The sequence below is a fragment of the Felis catus genome, chromosome A1 (assembly GCF_018350175.1).
Source record: "Felis catus isolate Fca126 chromosome A1, F.catus_Fca126_mat1.0, whole genome shotgun sequence".
Lineage (NCBI taxonomy): Eukaryota > Metazoa > Chordata > Mammalia > Carnivora > Felidae > Felis > Felis catus.
Genome location: NC_058368.1, coordinates 174,358,983 through 174,381,260, shown reverse-complemented (window position 1 = coordinate 174,381,260; position 22,278 = coordinate 174,358,983). Strand labels below are relative to the sequence as shown.

Below are 22,278 nucleotides of genomic sequence, written 5' to 3'. Positions count from 1 at the left end.
GACAGTGTTTGTTTGGAAGGGAAGATCTATCAGATCCTGTCTTAGCCCTACGTATAATTGCTCTGAGTATGCCCTCAAGGGTTAGATTGAGGGTGCAGGCTTTTAAGCCCTGTGGGCCTTCAGAAAAGGGACAGTATCTGGTGTAGTTGTCAGAGAGGAACCTGCATAGCAAAGCAAAGTCTGGCTGGACTTAAGAGGTGGTCGTATATTTAGAGTGCTCTTAATGCTCTGTAGAAGTCTCATGAAATCTCATGCAGATGGATGTAGGAAGATGCCAACAGGGAGGACACATCCCTCCCCCTCTTCGCTTCCTGGGCAGAAATCTTAGAGGACGACCAGAGCAGCAGTGACCTTACGAATCGGTCCATCGTCCAACTTCTTTGCCCTCCAGTGCCTTAGAATAAAAATACGGGTGGCATCTACGTCCATCCTCCTATGCAGGCAGTGGTCAGATGTATTTAGTTGGAGTATAATCATGGGTGGAACCGACCTTTTGTATGAGGTTAAAGGTAAGACATCGGTAGCAGTAATCAAATAAAAAAAAAAAAAAAGGCTGACTTACCTGGAAAGTGAAAAATTAAAGTAAGTATCAAACCTGTATGTAATTATACAAAGTTCAAAGTTATTGACATTTTAGTTAACTGTTACTTTGTCACATATTTTCAGGTACAGTATCTATAACATGATTTGATTCTTTTTTTTTTAATTTTTTTAACATTTATTCATTTTTGAAAGGCAGAGAGAGAGCGCGAACGGGGAAAGGGGCAGAGAGAGAGGGAGACACAGAATCAGAAACGGGCTCCAGGCTCCGAGCTGTCAGCACAGAGCCCGACGCGGGGCTCGAACCCGCGGACCGCAAGATCACGACCTGAGCTGAAGTCGGACGCTTAACCGACTGAGCCACCCAGGCGCCCCCATGATTTGATTCTTTAAAGCGGGTGGTAAAATATTCAACTGAATATGTCTAAAATAGTATGTTAACATTTGTATAGGCTGATGCCACCATCTCAAGTAGAAACCAATAGCATTAAAAAAAAGAAAGAAAATGGATGAGAACTTCACCCCATCCTAAGAAATTGATTAAGAAACCCATACCCAAAGTTGATCTTGACTGCTGGAATATGACTGATGATTGTATTGTCACTGGGATGTTTTAAAGTTAATCCAAGAGTGGGATCTGCATTGTGGGGTGGGAAGTAGGGGGCAGGGAGGGTGCTGACAGGGAGATAGGCAGAAGGCGTTAATTCTCCATGTCTTCCCTCGGTTCTAGAAAAGCCCCCTGGAATAGAGGAGAGTGTGCAACAGAAAGCCATTGATGAGTGGAAATGCGCTTTGAAGGAATCTAGTTCTTTGCACAGGATTCAACTTTCTGGTCTGTAATTTGATCTCCTGTGTGGCCACACCCTCGAGAAAGGAACCCTGTGCCTGGACGACCAGCCCAAACAAATTAGTAAATGTGCTGTTTAGGCTTCTTGAGTTAGGGTGATTGCCCCTGGCAGGCACATCACCTGTGGGCCCCCCGGGGTCAGAAACGTGGTGGAAAGTCAGACAGAAGCATTGATTCCAGGTTGTGCCATCTTGGGTGTGGAACTTGATTTTTCTGAGCAACTCTACAAAACTGGGGACGTTTTCTTGGAGAACAGAAATGAGGCTTTGGCATCGAATAATCCCGGAAAGCCTAGCATCTGGCATAGTGGGCACTCAGTCACATCGCCCAGACAGTGACTTTGACGGGGTGTTTCACACCTGCCTGGCCCTAACTAAACCAGAGCAACTGGGCTTTCTTACCTCTTTCAAACTGCAGTTGTTTTAATCAACAGCAAGGGTACAGTTTAATAATTTAATTTTCATCGTTAATCTTTAGCCAGGGTTAAAGGTCTTTGTTACTAAGTCCCTGATAAAAAGCATATTCTCTGCTAACTTGTTTCCTGCAAAGTTTTGGCAAAAAATTTTTTTCCAGTATTTAAGTATTTTCTTGGCATGTAGCTAAAAGTTTGAAACAAAGTTTATCTTGGAGGGAAGTTATTTTTGATAGACATTTTCGATCATCATCTTCAGGCAGCCAAGCTCCAGTCCGTTTCTCCCCCAACCCCATCACCGCCACCATTGCCAGTGACTGTATTTATGGGCAGGACTTCAGCCAGTGAGGACATCCACTCACAGGAAACTGGCTTGTTAGAAATGTTTCCTACCTTTATTTAGCATTTTACAATTAATAAAGGTTTAAAGCTCTCTTGTGTACCTCAGCTTGCTCTATGAGCCACCTCTTACCTCCATTCTATAGATGATAATATTGAGGCTCAGAGATGTGAAGTGAGTCACCCAGTGACATGCCTACAAAGGAAGTGACAGAATCAGGACTCTAGTCCACAGTGCATTTGGTCCAGTCCCGTTCTGATTCCATGCACTGTCAGGGTAAGTGCTCGCAGGACCAGGCCATAGGGCAGGAAGCTACTCTCATCAGGAACCAGCCAGAAAGAACAGACCCAGCAACCAGTATTAACGGCCAGGGAGTCATCTAAACGTCTACACTGGCCCTCCAAAAGGGTAAGCATCTTCCCTTAACTGGGAGGGCATTTGGTCATTATTTATTTATTATTTTTTATCTTCTTCCCATGGTGTTTACCAAACTCACCTAATCATAGGATTCCCCTGGTGTCCTTCTTACAAATCTATTTCCGAGGCCCCATCCACAGCTCTACTGAATCGGAATCTCCGGGGAAATGCTATCCTGGTTACGACCGCTTCTCCCAGGAGCAGGGTTCTGGAGGAGCCAGAGGACTTAGGTTAACGTTCCAACGCCCCTACGCACTTGAGCAAGTTAGCTCAGGAAACTGAACTGTTGTGAGGGTTAGAAGAGTTGGTAATCTAAGGAAAGCTCTTAGAACAGATGGTTGTTAAATATTAGTGGTGGTTATTAGGTAATATCCCAGTTTCATGCATAAAGATCCAGAAACTTGGAACAGTGGGCTAATGCATACAAGGTCGCAGAGTCATTGGTGGAACTGGGATTTGAACTCAGATCTGCTGCCTCCACAAACACAGTCTCCTAACCACTATACCTTCCATTCAGGGATCCCAAGTTATAAGACAGTTGGTTAAGTACAACCAGACGGATGGAAACCAAACGGATCACCATTGCCTAATTGGTGCAGACTTTAGCAGCCGTGAAGGCTTATATGTAGTAGAAGGTGGTCCTGGTTCTAGGAACCGGGGGGTGGTTTTCGCCTTTGTATAGCTGTGCACTGACTGTGTGACATCTAACAGAAATGCCCTCCCAGAATTGTTCATGAAGATTGTGATGTAATTTGAATAATGACTTGGAAGGAGATGGAGTTCATTAACATTGCCAGTAGGCCTATGATAGATAATGTAGTCCTGTGTTATGAGTAGAGGAACTTTGTCATGCCACTCTGGCTTTAAAAGCTTATGGAGTCTGTGACTTAGTCATTGTGTACTTCAGAGCAGGCTTACTCCATATAACGGATATTCTTGAGAATTATGTACAGATTTGGATACCAGAGTCACTCAGCAAGATTTGTGATCTGATAACTCAGTTAAAGACTTTATCGGCAGAGTTGGGCGATGTCCATGCATAATAAGCTCTGTGTACGAAGGATGTCTGCAGGTTTTTGGGGGGAAATTTAGGTTGTGATCATTAAAATGTTTGTTTTTCAACTACTGTTCACAGTATATATTGGGTCTTTCCAAACGCAAGACCAAGCTGGTGTTGGGTACAAGGGAGGCCTTCAGTGGATACTGAATATATCAAGTAATTTTGTTTGTGAATTAATGAATAAAAAGGCTTGGAGAAATTTATTTTGATGAAGCTCCCTGATACTATATTTATGCAAACCCTTAGCCGAGGGTTTGAATTCTGACAGTTTCCTCCTAAGAGATTATTTCTGTCCCCTCTCAGGGGTTAATTAATGAATCAACATATATAATTTGTAAAATAATCTCTTTGGAAATGTCATTTAAATGCAGTCTAATTCTCTAATTATTAATGGTGCCAGATAGCCACATCCTGAGTTCATTCCAAGTGATTTTGTCTCTAAGTGATAAAGCTTTGGCTTTCTTTTAATTGCAAAGTGATGTCAGTCATCCACAGAAAACTTATAAAGTATGTCTGTCTGTATATTTTTTTAATTATTATTCAATTGCTTATTTAATTAACTTATTTATTTTGAGAGAGACAAAGAGAGCACAAGCGGGGGAGAGTCAGAGAGAGAGGGAGAGAGGGAAGATCCCAAGCAGGCTCCACACCGCCTGCACAGAGTCAGGTGTGGGGCTCAAACTCACAAACCGTGAGATCATGACCTGAGCCGAAACCAAGAGTCGGATGCTTAACTGACTAAGCCACCCAGGTGCCCCTGTATGTATGTATTTTTTAAGAGAGAGAGAGAGCACATGAGCTGAGGAGAGGAGCAGAAGGAGAGAGAGAGAGAGAGAGAGAGAGAGAGAGAGAGAGAGAGAATGAATCTTAAGCAGGCTCTATGCTTAGTGCAGAGCCCGACGCGGGGCTCAATCCCACAACCCCCTGGGATCATGACCTGAGCTGAAGTCAAGAGTCAGACGCTCAACTGACTGAGCCAGCCAGGCACCCCTCATGGAAAAGATTGTTGAGTAAGAGTTCATACCTCATTTGGTCAGGCTTCAGGAAGCTCCTTACGGCTACTTAAACATATAAAGAGGTCACCTTCACCAGCCGTTTCCCCGTAATATCTCTGTTCTGGACTCTTCACAGCCTCCTTCCCTCCTCAGCAACCCCTATTCCATCATTTCAGATCGTGCAAGCTGAGTCTGTTGAACGTCAGAAGTGTGCCAAGATGGTGTTGTGTAAACCGTAACATTTTGCTGTTGGGCATGTGCAGTTGTCACAGTGGCCGGGAACTGGCTCGTAAGTTCCTGCTGAGGGAGGTCTTCACTTACTGCCTCCGTGGCTGTGATGTTCCACAGTCCTGTCTCTCTCTCCGTGGCATCATTTCTGAAGGTATTTCAGCAGTTCCGCGTAACTGTGAAGGCCTCAGGTAGACGTGCGAAGGGGACATCCTCCCCACTGCTGTCTTCTGAGTCTCGAGATGACTCTTTCATTCGCTTCAGGTGTGATAAAGCCGGTAAACTCACGCATTCTTGAACACATTCTTTGGCGTCCCGTGCAGGCATCCCTTTAAGGTATTGCATTTTTCCTTATCCGTGCTGCTTTGGCAGTCCAGAGATGTACATCTTGTTCTCTGAAACTTTCTTCTGAACCATCTTGGCTTCTTGATCATTCCTCCGCCACCAGTATCACAAGGTTGTACATCGTGATGACTTCCTCCGGTGTTCTCTGCAGAAATTCCTAGTTGATGAGTATCTGTCATAAAACTGTCAGCATCCGTTGTTCATGAAAAACTGTCAGAACCATGTGCTCAGCTGTGTGTGAGGACATCTCTCTAAAAAGGTGTCTGATCTTGGACCAGTTTCAAGCCAGTCAGGGTGAGGGAGCTAGCCCAGGAACCCCAGACCTTCAGATGACTGCTCATTTTATGGGTGAACCAGACTGTGAGGAAACCAAGCTCATTCCTTCTCCTCCCACCCCTGGGGACTCGGCTTCCTCCCTACAGAGGTGCCCAATGGGGGCACCCCCAACCCTCCAGCGCAAACAGCTGGTCAGTACCCAGTATGTGGGGGCCAGTGCCATCTGCCAGTCAGTGGGCACCCAAGACGTGGTGGTTTGACCAAGCGGTCAGGCCCAGTCATGGCCCAGCAAGCAGGCAGAAAGGGGGCATGCCTCAGAGACCCCCGCGTGGTGGCAGAGGCCACGCTGGCTCATTCACCCTGGAGATGGCTGCGTGATCAGAGGCCCAGATGGGTCTCAGTCCCCTCCCTTAGCCAGCTCCAGGTACAAAATGCAGCGTGCCTGGGGTAATGATGAGAGGGGTCCCCAGCAGCACCTTGGTGCCCCCTCAGCCTGCAGCCCCCAGCACCCTGGCTCGGTGCACAAAGTGCTGCTGTCTGGTCTGCAGTCAGAGCACCCAGGCCCGGGCGTGGACAGGAGGGGAGACAAGTATCCCAGGGCAGTGGCGGGACCACTCCTGGCTCCCCCCCTATTTTTTATGTTTTTATTTTATTTTTGAGAGAGAAACAGAGCATGAGCAGGGGAGGGGCAGAGAGAGAGGGAGACACAGGATCTGAAGCAAACTCCAGGCTCTGAGCTGTCCGTGCAGAGCTGACATGGGGCTCGAACTCACGGACTGTGAGATCATGGCCTGAGCTGAAGTCAGACGCTTAACCGACTGAGCCACCCAGGTGCCCCATGGCGCTACTGATTTTTAATGTGGACTAGGAAATACATTTTTGAAAAGGAAAAAAAAAAAAAAAAAACAAAAATCCCCAAAGTGGAACTCCTGATTCTAGACACTGGTTGATTTGTTTAAAGTTGAGAAAGTGGAAGTGTGCTTGAAGGTTCATGTGTGAAAAAGGCTTGTCTAATTGAAACATGGGCATCACAGTTAATTAAAAATTTACCTGGTTTGAGACCAGCTGTCTTGGTAAGCGTGTTAATATGACATTCCTGATGAGGCTTCATGTTTTTGAAATGCATGGGGGGGCAGAGACAGGTTATGAAGGCTAATTGGTATTTCTTATGCCAATGTACAGTGCTATTTGAAATCCTTTCTAAGTAGGGAGAACGGTGCTGTATTAGTTTCCTTTCGCCACTATAACAGACCACGACAAAATTAATATTTGTAAACCAGCACATTATTTGATAGTTCTGGAGTCCGGTGGTCTAAAATGAGTCTGTGTTACTTCTGGAGGCTCTTTGACTTTTGCAGCTTCCAGGAGCTGCCCATGTGCCTTGGCTCACCGCCTCACGTCACCCCAGTCTCTGCTCGTCTCACATCTGTTCTTCCGGCTCTGCCTCACCTGCCCTCCTCTTTCTTTCGTGGGGGCTCTTGTGATCGTATCAGACCCACCTGAGTAAGCCCCGGTGGTTCCCAGTCTCAAGAGCCCTGCCTTAGTCACAGCAGCAGAGTCCCTTGGTCACAGAAGGTGACCGTGCGTGCGGCTAAGACGTGCACATGTTGGGGAGGGGCATCATTCTGCCTACCACAGGTCCTTACAGGGCGCATCACTAAAAGCTTTCAGGGTTGGGGTTTGGGTGGGCTTGGCCGGGAGTCTGAAGATCAGCCTCCTAGCTCCCTTGCCGGGTAGGTGAGGATTAGTTGTGAGTAGCGTCTCAGAATCTTGCTTTCCTCCTCGTCGAGCACGCTGTCAGGAGAGCTGAGGTAGACTCTTCTGCCATGGCGCATAGCAGGAGCTGGCACTCTTAGGCTAGCATCTAGCCCAGTTCCTGGCATGTAATAGAAACTCCAGACGTGTTGGGGTTCCTTTCTTCCATCTCTCCCCTTTTCCTTTGCCTAAAGAAGGACTCCTCCTTTAGGCAAAGAAGGCCTCCACAGCTTGCTTCTTGCTCACATGTTCTAGGGTCACCACAGGGTCCTTGTAGTGCAGAACTTCATAGTGTCCGTAGACATGCTAGTATTTAAACAAAAAAGGAGGGCCTCCAAGATACCAGTTCTGTGCAGGCGTTAATTGATGTACTTTGAGGGGAAAAATAGCTAAATGAGAGCGATAGAGTAGAGTAGAGAGAGCTGGCAGACCAGTGCCCAGGAGTGCCGTCCTGCTTTGGGCTGTCCAGCTTGTCTTCAGCCACCAGCACCAGTCACACAACCCGGGCAAGTTATTTGCAGCCTCTGGGCCTCCGTCTCCTCATCTGTGTGGTGCAGTTAAAAATGGCAGGTCAGGGGCCCCTGGGTAGTTCAGTCGGTTAAGCGTCCAACTTCGGCTCAGAGCATGGTCTCACGGTTCATGGGTCCGAACCCTGCATCGGGCTCTGTGCTGACAGCTCAGAGCCTGGAGCCTGCTTCGGATTCTGTGTCTCCTTCTCTCTCTGCCCCTCCCCAACTTGGGCTCTGTGTCTCTCTGTCTCTCAAAAACAAATAAATGTAAAAAAAAAAAAAAAAAAATCTCATGCCTGGCCTTCTGCTAGGCCTACTGGGTCAGAATCTCTAGACAGGAGATAGTAATTGCCTTTGCGGGGACAAACCGTTCCCTAAGGAGGAACACTTAACGTGTGTGTACCATCTCTCCCTACTTGCAGCCACCATTGCTGAGAGTTTTTAGAACGTGCAGAGTTCTGCAGTGTTCCCCTCCCCCTAGACTGGCTCCTCAGAGGGCTGTATTCTCCCGTCTTCACGTTCCCAAATGGGAGTAACCACCTACCAAGGTGTTCTTCATTTTGGCCAGCTGGACTACCAAGGGATTCACTTGGCCTATTTTCTAGGACACCACCCTGTCCTGCTTTTCCTCATGCTGGTCACTCCTTGTCAACATCCTTCGCTGTAGCCCCACCTGCTGAATCCCCTCCACTCCCTGCGGGGCATGAAGGTGTCTCAGCAGACAAGTCTGGAAGCTACTGCTCTCCTGGGTGTGAATTGGAGTTTTTGTTTTGCTTTGTGTATGTTTTGTAAGTAACACATTTGATGTATTCGAATTCATAATTTAGACATTTCTCATAACAGTGGCACAACTCTTTGATGTGTACTACATAGCCCTTGATTTTGATGTGTTCTAGGTTGAAATTTAAGACGTTTTCTCTTACCATAGCCCAGTCAGCCAAAACCCAGCAGGGACAAAGCTGTAGTCAACAAAGTCCCGTTCATTGGCTTCTTGCATTGAGGGAGACCACACACCAGAGGAACCAACAAAGGAGGAGATAAATCTTATAGAGCATCTTGGAGAACAATGGACTTTAGATGAAGTTCAGTGAAACAGTATTTTGATTGGCTTCAACCAGGGCTGCGTGTTAAGGTCTAGACCCTGAAGTGGTCCCACTGCCCTGTTTCCTTGGAAATTACAGCGTTAAAAATTTGTGGAATGTCGTGTCCAGAAACTCTGTGATAAACTCCACACCTAGGCTGGGAATCCAGGCTCCTTTTCTTTTCTTTCCTTTTTTTTAATATGAAGTTTATTGTCAAATCGGTTTCCATACAGCACCCAGTGCTCATCCCAACAGGTGCCCTCCTCAATGCCCATCACCCACTTTCCCCTCCCTCCCACCCCCCATCAACCCTCAGTTTATTCTCAGTTTTTAAGAGTCTTTTATGGTTTGCCTCCCTCCCTCTCTAACTTTTTTTTTCCCCTTCCCCACCCCCATGGTCTTCTGTTAAGTTTCTCAGGATCCACATAAGAGTGAAAACATATGGTATCTGTCTTTCTCTGTATGACTTATTTCACTTAGTGTGACACTCTCCAGTTTCATCCATGTTGCTCCAAAAGGCCATATTTCATTCTTTTTCATTGCCAAGTAGTATTCCGTTGTGTATATAAACCACAATTTCTGTATCCATTCATCAGTTGATGGACATTTAGGCTCTTTGCATAATTTGGCTATTGTTGAAAGTGCTGCTGTAAACATTGGGGTACAAGTGCCCCTATGCATCAGCACTCCTGTATCCCTTGGGTAAATTCCTAGCAGTGCTATTTTTTAATCTTTTGAGGAACCTCCACACTGTTGTCCAGAGCTGCTGCACCAGTTTGCATTCCCACCAACAGTGCAAGAGGGTTCCCGTTTCTCCACATCTTCTCTAGCATGTATAGTCTCCTGATTTGTTCATTTTAGCCACTCTGGTGTGAGGTGGTATCTCAGTGTGGTTTTGATTTGTATTTCCCTGGTGAGGAGTGACGTTGAGCATCTTTTCATGTGCCTGGTGGCCATCTTGATGTCTTTAAAGAAGTGTCTATTCATGTCTTTTGCCCATTTCTTCACTGGATTGTTTGTTTTTCAGGTGTGGTGAGGTCTTTTTCGGTTTGGTGAGGTCTTTATAGATTTTGGATACTGGCAGGCTCCTTTTCTTTGTGAAGAGTGGAATGTTTCATTCTTTCTGTTGGATTTCCAATAGCAAAGTTTCTAACAGTTTGTGATTATAGAAAACAAGGTGTCTGGGTGAGATAAGAAAGCAGTGGTCACTCAAAGAAGGGGACAGTGTTATGACACTTTACAGCTGCATCGTGACCTTGGGAGAAGTATGGTTTCCCATTAACTTTGCAGTTGGCTTCATCTGTGTTTGCTAGTCCAGCTGGCTTTATGAACAGCCGACCTGATTTTTACCTTCTCACTCTTCCTGACCGGCTATGTCACACGCACTAGATTTCTCACGTCTGTTGTCCTAACACGTTCGCTTTTGATCCGGTGGGCTGTGATACGTATTGAGAGTTTGATAAAGCCCAGTGACCAGAGTGCCTAGCGTCTGCACCTGGCATCTTACCGTACCTAAGAGCTTGTGAAGCACCTGGAGAAGAAAGCTGCTATTCGAACTGGTATTAGAAATGTAGGGGAGGGAGACAGGAATACAAAAGCAATGGTTTGAAGCCTTCATAGTGATCCAGTCCTTCAATCTGCTAATGTCATGCAGAGATCAAGCCTAAGGAGATCACCAGCTTTGAAGAGATCAGAGACAAGGATACAACATGATTTATCATGGTGAAAAACTGGAAATAACTTAAACATTAAAGGTGTTGTTATGTACCCAAAATGAATATTTAGTGCCGTGGGAAATGCTCATGAAATAAGCACAAAACAAAAAAAAAAAAAAAGAGGAAATTAAAATACAGAGTATGATATCAACTTTATTTTTTTATTTATATGATAATATGTATAAAAAAATGCCTGCAAGGAATTACCAAAACATTAAAGATGTTTATTTCAGTGTGGCTAAATTAGCAGAGGTTTTGTTTCTTCTGTGTTTTCTCCAATAAGCTTACATTATTCAGAATACTACGATAAGCATGCATTTTAATAATACAGTGCAGTTTTAAAAATAAGTGCGTATCACTCAGAGAAAGAAATTATTTACTTTGGGGAAAATAGTAATGGTCCTTAGCCAGAAACTACACTAAATGCTACAGTTTTAGTCTTATTCATGGGATTGTGTCACTGTGCTTTTTCCACTATGTTAGATTGAAGAACATAACTTGTCTTTTTGATTGGTGGCTTCTTATATGCTCAACAAGCCTGCCTGAATCTGAATCTTGTTCTAATTGTAGGATGTTTAGCATTTACTTAACCCTTTTTTGCATAATTAGTCACTTCTACTGGTAGAAACAACAAATTTAATAGACCAGAGTGCAGTAGTAGTTTGAGAAAAGGGGTTTCAAACTTCAGACCCTGTTACTGCTGATGTTAATTTTGACTTTTTATATTTCTTTTTTTCTAGAGTATTTCTAGGCTTCCAAAAGTTAAGGAGTGATGAGATACTATGTGTTTATAAAGAGAAATATGTGGGAAATTAGTGAAATTTGGCTAAGATCAGGTGGGATTTATGGACAAAGTAAGCTTTGGATGTAGATGATCCTTCTGCCAGTTATAGCCAAGTTATTTTTGTAAATAGGAATGTACATAAATCTTTGCCTGAAGGCTGATGTGACTCTAAGTTTGTAAAACGTGTTGGAACATTGTAAGCCTTGACTAGACTTGTCTTTTTGACCCTCTGCAGAGTCCAGGACGATGTCTGGAGAACTTCCAGCAAACATTAACATCAAGGAACCTCGATGGGATCAAAGCACCTTTGTTGGACGAGCCAATCATTTCTTCACTGTGACAGACCCCAGGAATATTCTGTTAAGCAACGAACAACTAGAGAATGCTAGAAGAGTGGTGCATGATTACAGGTAACGTTAACGGCTATGCTTTTTGGTGACTATAGTAATAGGTCGTCACGTGACCTATTATCTCTAAACCTTCACTTAGTGATTTTACAACTTTCTTTTTAACCAAAAAGTAGAGGAAATAGGAACACACAGCTTATCCTGTTTTATGCTGAGCCTGAATGCAGATATCCAGGGTTCACAGTAACCTGGAAATAAGACAGCCATCCCTCCAGCTCCTAAGTACCAATCTGTGAGGTCCCCTCTCCCAGCGCTCTGCCTCCTCCTCTTAAGTACACCCCAGCATCTGTAGCCCCCTGTGTATCTTTCTGTCTCCAGATGGAGACAGCATCGTGTAGAAAACAAGTTGTTAAGAATTAGGGTAGGTTGGTTGCTTCTGAGCTGGAACCTCAGTGAATAAACCCCACAGGCAGGAGCTCAGATGGAAAGATGCCGGTGGCAGGTTTGTAGGTTTGGGCTGCAGTTCATCAACTCAAAGAGTCGGTCGTGAGGTCAGAGAAGACAGATGCTCTAGTAAGGCAGTGGTCACACCTGTCTCCATCGAAGACCACATAAGAATATCTTGGGCTTTGTGGGCCACAAAGGGTTTCTGTCGCCTGTTTTTCTTAGTTTGGCGTTTGCGTTGTTGTTGTTTCTTAAACAATCCTTTTAAAAACTTAAAAGCCACTCTTAGCTAGTAAGGCAGACAAGCCAGAAACAGTAGTTTACAGACTCCTGCTCTCGGGGGGAGTCCACCGGAAGCTGAGAATCGGAGCAGTGGGCACTCGGGCCACGAGCCGCATACACAAGGCGGGAGTTTGATGGTTGGTCACGTGGGTGGTTGGGGAAGGAACCAAGGGCAGCCTGTAAACTCTGTGACCAGCTCTGAGGCTGGCCGGATCTTAGCACGTGCTTGTGCGTAAAGAGAGAATAGCCGGACAGCAGTCCTGGAAGCATATACGAAAGTACTGAAGAACAAGGCAGGGAGGACAGCAGAAGCACAGTCAGGAATTCAGAAAAGCAGGTGTCCTATGAATCTGGACCAAGCGCCATAAAAAGAGGAGAGGTGGAGAGGAAAAGACAGGGGTTGAAAGGGCACAAACACATTGCAAAGAAGCTAACAGTTCTTTGTAAGAGCATGATGAAGCTTCCCGGGAGGCAGTGGCAGGGCGTTAATGACGGAGCTGGCTCGGTGAGAGAGTAGAAACAAAGACGTGGGGAGCGAACCGGGGTGCTCTTCCAGCGGTGAAGGGTGTGGGGTGGCCCACCTTTCCCACAGAGGGCCAGGTGGTAAATATTTCCAGCTTTGCGGGCCATACAGTCTGCATATTCTCTCTTGCATATTCTTCTGTGTTGTTTTGCTTTTTTTTTTAACATTTATTTATTTATTTTGAGAGGGAGGGACAGAGCCTGAGTGAGGAGGGACAGAGAGAGAGGGAAAGAGAGAGAATCCCAAACATGTTCTGCGCTGTCAGCACAGAGCCTGATGTGGGGCTCGAACTCACGAAACCACGAGATCACGACCTGAAACGAAACCACGAGTCAGATACTTAACTGACTGGGCCTCCCAAGCACGCTGCCTTTTTTTTTTTAACAACTGTCTAAAAACGTACAAACCACTCTTAGCACACAAACCATTCAGAAGCAGGCCATGGGCTGTAGTTTGCCAGTTCTGATACAGAGGAAAAGGTGGAAGCTGACTGGGGGTTGCCAGGAAGTGGCAGAAAGGAACGGAAGGAACTTTTGGGGAGATGAAAACATTCCATACCATGATTCTGGAGGTGGCCACACCACTGTGTACATTTTCCAAAACTCATCAAATCGTACGTTTAAAATGGGTGACTTTTATTGCGTTTAAATTATACCTTAATAAAGCTGATGTAATTTCCTGAAAAAAAGGAGATTCTTCCCAATTCATGTGCAACCCTGGTACTGTAAATGACAGAAGTGTGCTGAAAGAAAGCAGTGGCCCATCTTACAAATTCATAAGGCAAAACTCCGAAATAAAATCCTGGCACATCACATCCAGCCTTACGTTAAAACCTGAACAGGTAGGGTTTATTCCAGGAATAAAAAAGATGATTTACTTTAGAGCATCTGTCACTATAATCTATCACACCAAAGCAGGAAAGTCACATCTTGATAGATGCCCAAAAGAAGGTGAAATTATCCATGTGTTTCTCAGAAAGTAATTTCTCAGCTGGGAATAAGGTACAGTGTGTCTTTAATATGGTAAGAAACACAGATTCCACAGTAGCAGCCAGTATCGCACTAAATGATGAAACAGGAGAACTGAACTTCCCAGACAGTTCTGCAGAAAAGCAATCCTGTGGAATATTTCCCCCCGACACCAGAGACCAAGAGAAGGAGAGAGACACCCAGAGAGGGAGAGACAAGGTGGCTTCCGTAGTCAAATTTGAGTAAGTTTACATCCCATTCCGTAGTCAAATTTGAGTAAGTTTACATCCCATTTTTTTTGTTTTTTAAGATTTTAAGTAATCTCCAAACCCAACATGGGGCTCAAGCTTACAACCCCCAGATCAAGTGTTGCACGTTCTACCTGTGGAGCCAGCCAGGCATGCCCCTGCATGCCATTCTTGAGGATGTCCTATCCCATTGACTTTTTAAATATTCCATGAAGTCTTGGACTAAAGAAAGCTGTTGAATCCTTTTTCTCAAACTTGAACGTGGGCCCTTTTTACATCCAGGAGAACACTCCTAAAAATCCTGCACTAGAAGGCATTCTCTCTAAAGTCAGGGGCAAGTCAGGGATGCTTGTATCTTCACTATTGTATAGTATTTTTCTAGAAGCTCTAACTAAGTAAACATAAAAAAAGGAGGAAGAGGGGCACCTGGCCAGGTCAGTCAGTGGAGCATGTGATTCTTAATCTCAGGGTCCTGAGTTCAAGCCCTGTGTTGGATGCAGAGATTGCTTCAATAAATAAAGGGCGCCTGGGTGACTCAGTCGGTTGAGTGTCCAACTTTGCTTCGGGTCATGATCTCGGGGTCCGTGAGTTTGAGCCCTGCATCAGGCTCTGTGCTGACAGCTCAGAGCCTGGAGCCTGCTTCAGATTCTGTGTCTCCCTCTCTGCCCCTCCCCACTTATGCTCTGTCTTTCTCTCTCTCCAAAATAAATAAACATTAAAAAAAATAATAAAAAAAGATGTAGAGATCTAAAAACATGAGACAATTTCTTTTTTCCCTTCCTCCCTTCCTCCTTCCCACTCTCCCTTCCTCCCTCCCTCTCTCTCTCCCTCTTCCTTCCTTCCTTCCTTCCTTCCTTCCTTCCTTCCTTCCTTCCTTCCGATATTCTTACCAATCAACTAAAAAGCTAGTGGAACAAATAAGAGAATATGAGTGGGCTACACCCAAAGAGTCAATAGTTTGCCGTATACCAGCAATAATAAGACAATATTTTTTAATATCATTCCTAAGACCAAAACACGTATATACCTGTATATGAAACATCTGGGCATATACTTACCCGGAGGCGTTAAGAAGTTAGACGACCACAGAGGGTCATTAAGAGAAGCCTTTGAGTAACTGGAGAAACATGCAGTCAGTCTGAACAGAGTTTCAATCCAAATACAATTGTGTTCACATATAAAATTGGCAAAATAGGGGCACCTGGGTGGCTCATTCGGCTGAGCATCCCAACTCTTGGTTTCGGCTCAGGTCATGATTTCACAGTTCATGAGATGAAGTCCCACATCAGGCTCTGTGCTGGACCCTGCTTGGGTTTTTCTCTCACCCTCTCTCTCAGCCCCTTCCCCCCACTCTTTCTCTCTAAAATAAGTAAATCAATATTGAAAAATGACAAAATAGTTCTTTTTAATTTTTTTTAGTAGTTACTAATTTTTTTGAGAGAGAGAAAGAGAGATCGCACATGCGTGTGTGCACAAGTCGGGGAGGGGCAGAGAGAGAGAGAGACAGAATCTGAAGTAGGCTCCGGGCTCTGAGCTGTCAGCACAGAGCCCGACACGGGGCTCGAACTCACAAAGGGCGAGATCATGACCTGAGCCAAAGTCAGACACTCAACCCACTCAGCCACCCAGGCGCCCCCAAAACTGACAGAATAATTCTAAGCATTGTCTGGAAGAATAATGAGTATAATTCAGGGACTTTTGAAAGGGAAAATGAGGAGTCATGGTAGGAGAGACCTCTGTTCTTACCAGGCATAAAATGGACTGTCTGTAAAAGGGTGGGGATCGGCCCCACAAGGTGTAGATAGTGGGAACTGCACAGAAAGCCCCAAAACCAAGCCTGGCATTCACAGGATGTCAGCAGATGATGACTGTAACATGTAAATCTTGGTGTTAGCACGGTAGACCAGCCAGGGGGAAAGCAAAATTAAGCAAATTTCACATTTTCATAACTGAAGATAAATTCCAAATAAACTAAAAACTTCATTGACAACAACAACAACAAAACAATGTTGAAAGTATAGGACGTAGAGGTGAATGTTTGTACAACCTTGCAGTGGGTCAGGCCTTTCTAGGTATTTGTTCCTACCTGACCACATAAAGATAAACATGTTCTGGGCAGCCGGTAACACAACTAACCAGATCAACCACAGTGTGTTAAGTGTACATGTGAGTTGCTTAAACAGTGAGGTTGCTGCTGCCACTGATAATAAAAAAAACAGTCAAGTAAAGAAAAGGATGAAAGGCATATTTAGAGTCTCAATGTTTCATATAACTTTTGCCACAGCAAATGTACTCGTTTCTAAATAATCTTGGATGCAGAAAAGATTTATTTATAAGAAGATTAACTTCCTCATCCTTTACAAATGAAAAGATTAGCAGCAATTAAAATGTCCAACAATAAGGGATTGGGATAATCTGCTATCTGAGATTCAGTGGAATGCTGTAGCATTTGAAAGGATGATGTGTTAGTTTCCTAAGGCAGGCGGCTGTAACCAACTACCACAAGCTGAGTGGCTTGAAACAACAGAAATGTATTTATTCTGTTGCAGTTCTGGAAGCTAGAAGTCTGAAGTCAAGGTGTGGGGAGAGCCATCTCCGTCTCTCTGAGAAGGATCTAGGGGAGAATCTTTCTTCCCCTCATGCAGCTTCTGGTGGCCTGAGGCCTTCCTTGATGTTCCTTGACTTGCAGCTACATTATTCCAATCTCTGCCTCTGCCACCATGGGACCGCCATCTTTGTCTGCACATGGCTCTTCTGAGGGCCCCAGTCATTGGATTTAGGGCCCACCCTAATTCAGCATGACCTCATTTTAATTGTTACATCTGCAGAGACCCTGATTCTGAATAGGGTCACATTCTGAGGTTCTGGGTGGATATGAATTCAACCCAGTATAGATGATATAGAAGAAGAAAGATCCAGAGAAATGTTTACAAAATACTTCTTGTTTTAAAAAGGTGGTCATAAAGCAGTGGGTCTGGTGTTTTGTAAAGGTCCTAAGTAGCCTATTCAGGTCCTGCAAGACACTGGCAGCACGTTTACCACAACAGTGTCGGTGGGAATGAGTAGTTACAGGCTTGAGTGGTTTTTTTTGCAGTAATGAATTTCTGCGTTTTCTAAATGTTTAGCAACGAACATGCGTTTCTTTGATAACAAGACCATAAGCCTTTCTAACCTAGGGTTTCAAACTGTAGGTTTAAAAATAAATTAATGGGGCGCCTGGGTGGCTCAGTCGGTTAAGAGTCCGACTTTGTCTCAGGTCACGATCTCGCGGTTTGTGGGTTTGGGCCCTGCATCGGGCTGTGTGCCGACAGCTCAGAGCCTGGAGCCTGCTTCGGGTTCTGTGTCTCCCTCTCTCTCTTCCCCTCCTCTGCTCATGCTCTGTCTCAAAAATAAATAAAAAAAATTTAAAAATAAATAAATAAATAAATAAATAAATATTAATGTTCTTGATTGCCACGGCTTTTGTCTAGTTGGTTAAAAATATTTTAGAGTTTGCAAAGTTAAAGATACATTTTTATTTATTTAATTTTATTAAAAATTTTACTTATTTATTTTGAGAGAGAGAGACAGAGAGGGGGGAGAACAGGGAAGGGAGAGACAGAATCCCAAGCAGGCTCTGTACTGTCAGTGCAGGGCCCGACATGGGGTTTGAACTCGCAAACTGTGAGATCATGACCTGAGCCAAGATCAAGAGTCGGACGCTTAACCGACTGAGCCACCCAGGCGCCCCTCAAGATACATTTTTAAATACGTCATTTAAAACAAAGGATATTTCAGAGTTGAGTACTTCAAGATATAAGGTAAATTTTTGTTTTTCAAAATTACAGACGATTTGAGATATACGGGTGTGAAATGTACATTGTGTTTACTGTCTTTTGTGTTACTAAAATTTCACTTAGTAACTTGCAGGCACGGTTGTTTCAGGTAAGCGGAAACTCAAGAACTTTCTAGCTACACATCTCTAGAGCACTGGTGAGATAATTAAGATGAAATTTCCCTTGTTATTTCTTGTTTCCCTAGGCAAGGAATTGTTCCTCCTGGTCTCACAGAAAATGAGTTATGGAGAGCAAAATACATCTATGATTCAGCTTTTCATCCCGACACTGGTGAAAAGATGATTTTGATAGGCAGAATGTCAGCTCAGGTTCCAATGAACATGACCATCACAGGTTGTATGATGACGTTTTATAGGTAAGTTCTGGAAATGTGACAGCAGTTCATTTTACATCACAGAAGCTTCAAGTACAGTTTTGGATGTGAATAGTTTTATTGAAAGAAATATCATTTCACGTTGAGTTCCACTTCATATAGATGTTGTAACTCTAGGGGGTTGTTTAACTTTTCCCTGTGCTAAATAAATAGTATTCTCTTCGTTGTTCAAAAGGAGACTGAATGTTTCCCTAAATCTTAGACCCAAAAGAAAATGAGATGGAGGGAAGAAAATTAAAAAACGCTCTAAGCAGATTCTCTTTTGAATCCGTTCATATGACAAACAGTGTAGGTGCAGCTGTAGACGTGGACACTTAGGCTTGTGCATGTGGTTGGTCAGGAGGCATCAGGGCTACTTTGCCTACAAATGGCTTCTTTTTTCCCCAAGAGAAGGAACCTGACATTTGTTGAGTGCCTACTGTATGTATGCCAGGCTCTTTACAGATTTAAGATAAAATGTAAGGAAGATAACTTGCTCCTCACTGTAACCCTTTGAGCTTGGTGTTACTCGTATCTAAAGAACGAGGGAGCTGAGAACCAGAGGGCGAGCATCTGCCCCGCCGTACAGGTCCGAAGCCCTCGACCCAGAATGCACGGTCTCTGCCCTAGCGTCCTCCTTCCGCAGTCCATCTCCCCTCTGGTTACTGGTGTTCACATTTTCTGTTCTGCACAGCGGCTAGGTCACAGGCGATGGCCGGTATGTGATGGATCGCTCTATTTTAGGACCACGCCGGCGGTGCTGTTCTGGCAGTGGATTAACCAGTCCTTCAATGCCGTGGTCAATTACACCAACAGAAGTGGAGACGCTCCCCTCACTGTAAAGTAAGACTGTAAGAGTTAACTGTTCCCTGACTTCTCCAGCGTGCCCTTGATTCAGTGCCATACGAATTGTTGATACTGTTCGGAATATCACGGGGCATAGTTTTCAGTAGTGTTTCTTCTCCTCCCTTCTCAGGGCTGGTGCTGTTAGTGGTGCTGGTAGGTGGGTTTGTCTCCCACACCCTCGAGCTCCCCCTGCAGAACGCCTGTGGCAAGTTTAGACAGCCCCCACCTATCCTGAGCCTGTGACCAGATAGCAGTGTCCAAAGTAGCAGGCTCAGTAGTGCGATCTCTGCGGAAATCAGGGGGACTCTCATACAGGATTTGTCTTTCTGGGGTTTTACTGATGTTTTTATTATTTATTTTAGAGAGAGACAGAGCATGAGCGGGGGGAGGGGCAGAGAGCGAGGGAGACACAGAATCCGAAGCAGGCTCCAGGCTCCGAGCTGTCAGCACAGAGCCCGACGCGGGGCTCGAACTCATGAACCAGGAGATCATGACCCGAGCTGAAGTCAGATGCTTAACCGACTGAGCCATTCAGGTGCCCCAGGATTTGTCTTTAAAATAAATCATCTACAGAGCCAGTCCTGTAAACAACTGTTTCAATGTCCTGAAGTGATTAGCTAACCACAGCTTTTAGCTCAACTTGTACAACACTTCAAAGTGTTTTCTTTTTCGTCGCATCACTTCAAATGGCTTCTGACGGTCCACACGGTCTTCTTTCCCCAAATGGAACAAAGGCTGTGGAAATCCGCCACCAGCAGTGTTTATCACACCTTCGTTTCTTCCAACCCTTTGAACTAAAATTTCTTTTAAAGTGAGAGAAAAGCGCTGTGCTTGGTTGCCTGTCGAGGACGGGACTTTCAGTAGTTCCATACGACAGGTTCTATCGTTTTAAGAACGACAGCGGCGCAGGTTTGCTTTCGGTGTCTATGTTTATACTGGGGAAGTATCTTTCGCTTGAGCAGCCGTGCTGCCAACACGCAGACCCGGCTGCTCCTCCCTCCACCCCGCACTGTGGCGTCGTGCACGCACAGCCCCTGCGTCCCACCCTGGAACCGGCTCCCTGTGGCCGCTCGTCGTACGTGGCAGTCGGCTTGTGTGCTAGGGGTGCCCCTTCTCCGGGGTCCGCCTGCTCCCCTTCAGCGTTTCTATGTGTAGACCGATAGCGGGTGTGTTTTGGGGGCTCTCCGCTCTTAGTCACACTCTTTCACATCTTCCCTCATTTCTTTAGAAAACGGCGAGCCCAAGTTTCCTGATGGCCCTCCTTTCTTACGCACTGTTCTTTCTCTTTCTTTTCAGTGAATTGGGAACAGCTTATGTTTCCGCCACAACTGGAGCCGTAGCAACAGCTCTGGGACTCAATGCATTGACCAAGGTACCCAGATTCTCATATCTGTAGCAGAGCTTCTGAATTTCTTCTCACCTGCCTGGCTCCAAGCCTCTCAGTTATTTCCTAGAATAGTTCAGGTCCAGTTGTGTCTTCCAATGAGCTTGGGAAGTGCCGTCACCCACACCATCTGCCAAGCCCCTGGTCTGTCCCTGGCACTGTGCCCAATGTCCCCTGACCCTAACTGCCCGCTAGAGGCTGTGTGCAGAAGAACGTGCCTGCGCCCACACCTCCGGAGAGGTAGGGATGCCAGTACGTGGACTCCAGACTCTGCGACTCCAAAGCCCCTCAGTCCGTCAGCCAGGCTAAGCTGTCACGTGTCCCAGAAGTGCGCCCATGCGGGAAATAGATGGACACCACCAGGCCACGAGTTTTGAAAGTACTCCTGGCCTGAGCGACCGTGCAAAGAAGGCTCTGGGTTTTTAGTGGTTTTCAGGGAGAAATAAGTGTTTGCATTTAGTCATCCGGGCAGAGTAAGGTAATGCTTTTGGAATTCTCTTTTCTGCAGCACGTCTCACCACTCATAGGACGTTTTGTTCCCTTTGCTGCGGTAGCTGCTGCTAATTGCATTAATATCCCGTTAATGAGGCAAAGGTAAGATCCACGTGCAGTCGTCGAAAGGACTGGTGCTTGACCGCTTGGAATAATTAGTTTTGTCGGAACTTTTATTACAAGTTCATGTTAATCTTTGCAGACGGAATTACGGGAGACTACGGGAGACGTGGGGTTTGCTTCAGCATAATCCGTCACGGGCGCGGAGATGGGTCCATTAATGAAGCAAGCTTAGCCATGACCTGCTAGTTACTAAAGTAGGCTGTGGACATGTGGAGGGATAGAATATTCTTTCTGCTTCTGTGTAGTAAAACGTTTAAAACGAGGATCTCAAGCTAACATAATGTTTGTGCTAGGGCTAGGCAGAGAAGGTCTCTGCACTGAAAATGTATTCTCTAAAATAGGTTCTCCCCCACCACAGCCCAGAACCATCTTCTTGGCTTTAAAATAATATTCATGTCTATTTTTGAAAGTATTTTATAGCACTGGCAAAAAATTAGGAGAGAAGAAAGGACAAGGAAAAGCAGTTTGGAATGGATAACGAGGAAGGGTAACAAATAGGAGCTGTACTTTTAGTGTTAGTAACTAGAGTTAAATACCCAGTAGTGCCACGTACTAACGAGTCCTACGTCAGTCTAGGCAGTTAGGTTAGTGATGGCACATATCATATATGTGTCTCTCATTTGGAGAGTTGCTCAGGTTTGCACGTGAGCATAGGAATTAGCTTTATCTTTAAGTTAGCATACTTGCCCTTTGAGTCCTATTGTTACTAAAAACGAGATACTTTCTGTAATGGAGTTCGCTAGTGTTATTTTACTTTTGTGCCCGTCATACAACTTGTCCGTGGTATTTGAAAACAGGCCCCTTAGTGCCAAAAATGACACCTGAGTGGCTAGTTGGCTTAAGTGGGGACTTGATCTTCCACAGCACAGTGCTGTTTCCAGCCTTTTCACGAGAGGGCGTCTGTGAACCTCTTTGCGTGTGTTTTGCTCGGCAGGGAACTCAAAGTCGGCATTCCCGTCACAGACGAGAATGGGAACCGCTTGGGCGAGTCGGCCAATGCTGCAAAACAGGCCATCACACAGGTGGTCGTCTCCAGGATCCTCATGGCAGCCCCGGGCATGGGTTAGTAGCTCTCAGTCAGCGAGGCCTGACTGTAGTCTGAGGGGCCACGGGGCAGTTTGGGCAGGG

General features: G+C 45.2%; 1 protein-coding gene across 6 annotated transcripts in view; it reads left to right on the top strand.

Moving 5' to 3' along the window:
* The window catches only part of SFXN1 (sideroflexin 1), a 40,521-nt gene that overhangs the window by 1,657 nt on the left and 16,586 nt on the right, over positions 1-22,278 (top strand). For 3 of the 6 annotated variants that reach the window (XM_023259452.2, XM_011285368.4, XM_019838651.3), the window contains exons 2-7: positions 11,541-11,715; positions 18,138-18,308; positions 19,050-19,148; positions 20,448-20,523; positions 21,044-21,129; positions 22,085-22,212. In XM_023259452.2, the coding sequence (XP_023115220.1) occupies positions 11,552-11,715; positions 18,138-18,308; positions 19,050-19,148; positions 20,448-20,523; positions 21,044-21,129; positions 22,085-22,212 (724 nt within the window). In that variant the 5' untranslated portion in view covers positions 11,541-11,551. Of the gene's footprint in view, positions 1-1,217; positions 2,548-4,787; positions 4,901-11,540; positions 11,716-18,137; positions 18,309-19,049; positions 19,149-20,447; positions 20,524-21,043; positions 21,130-22,084; positions 22,213-22,278 lie in introns of those variants that run through there. The other 3 variants (XM_019838657.3, XM_045035229.1, XM_019838650.3) reach the window with 3 other exon arrangements.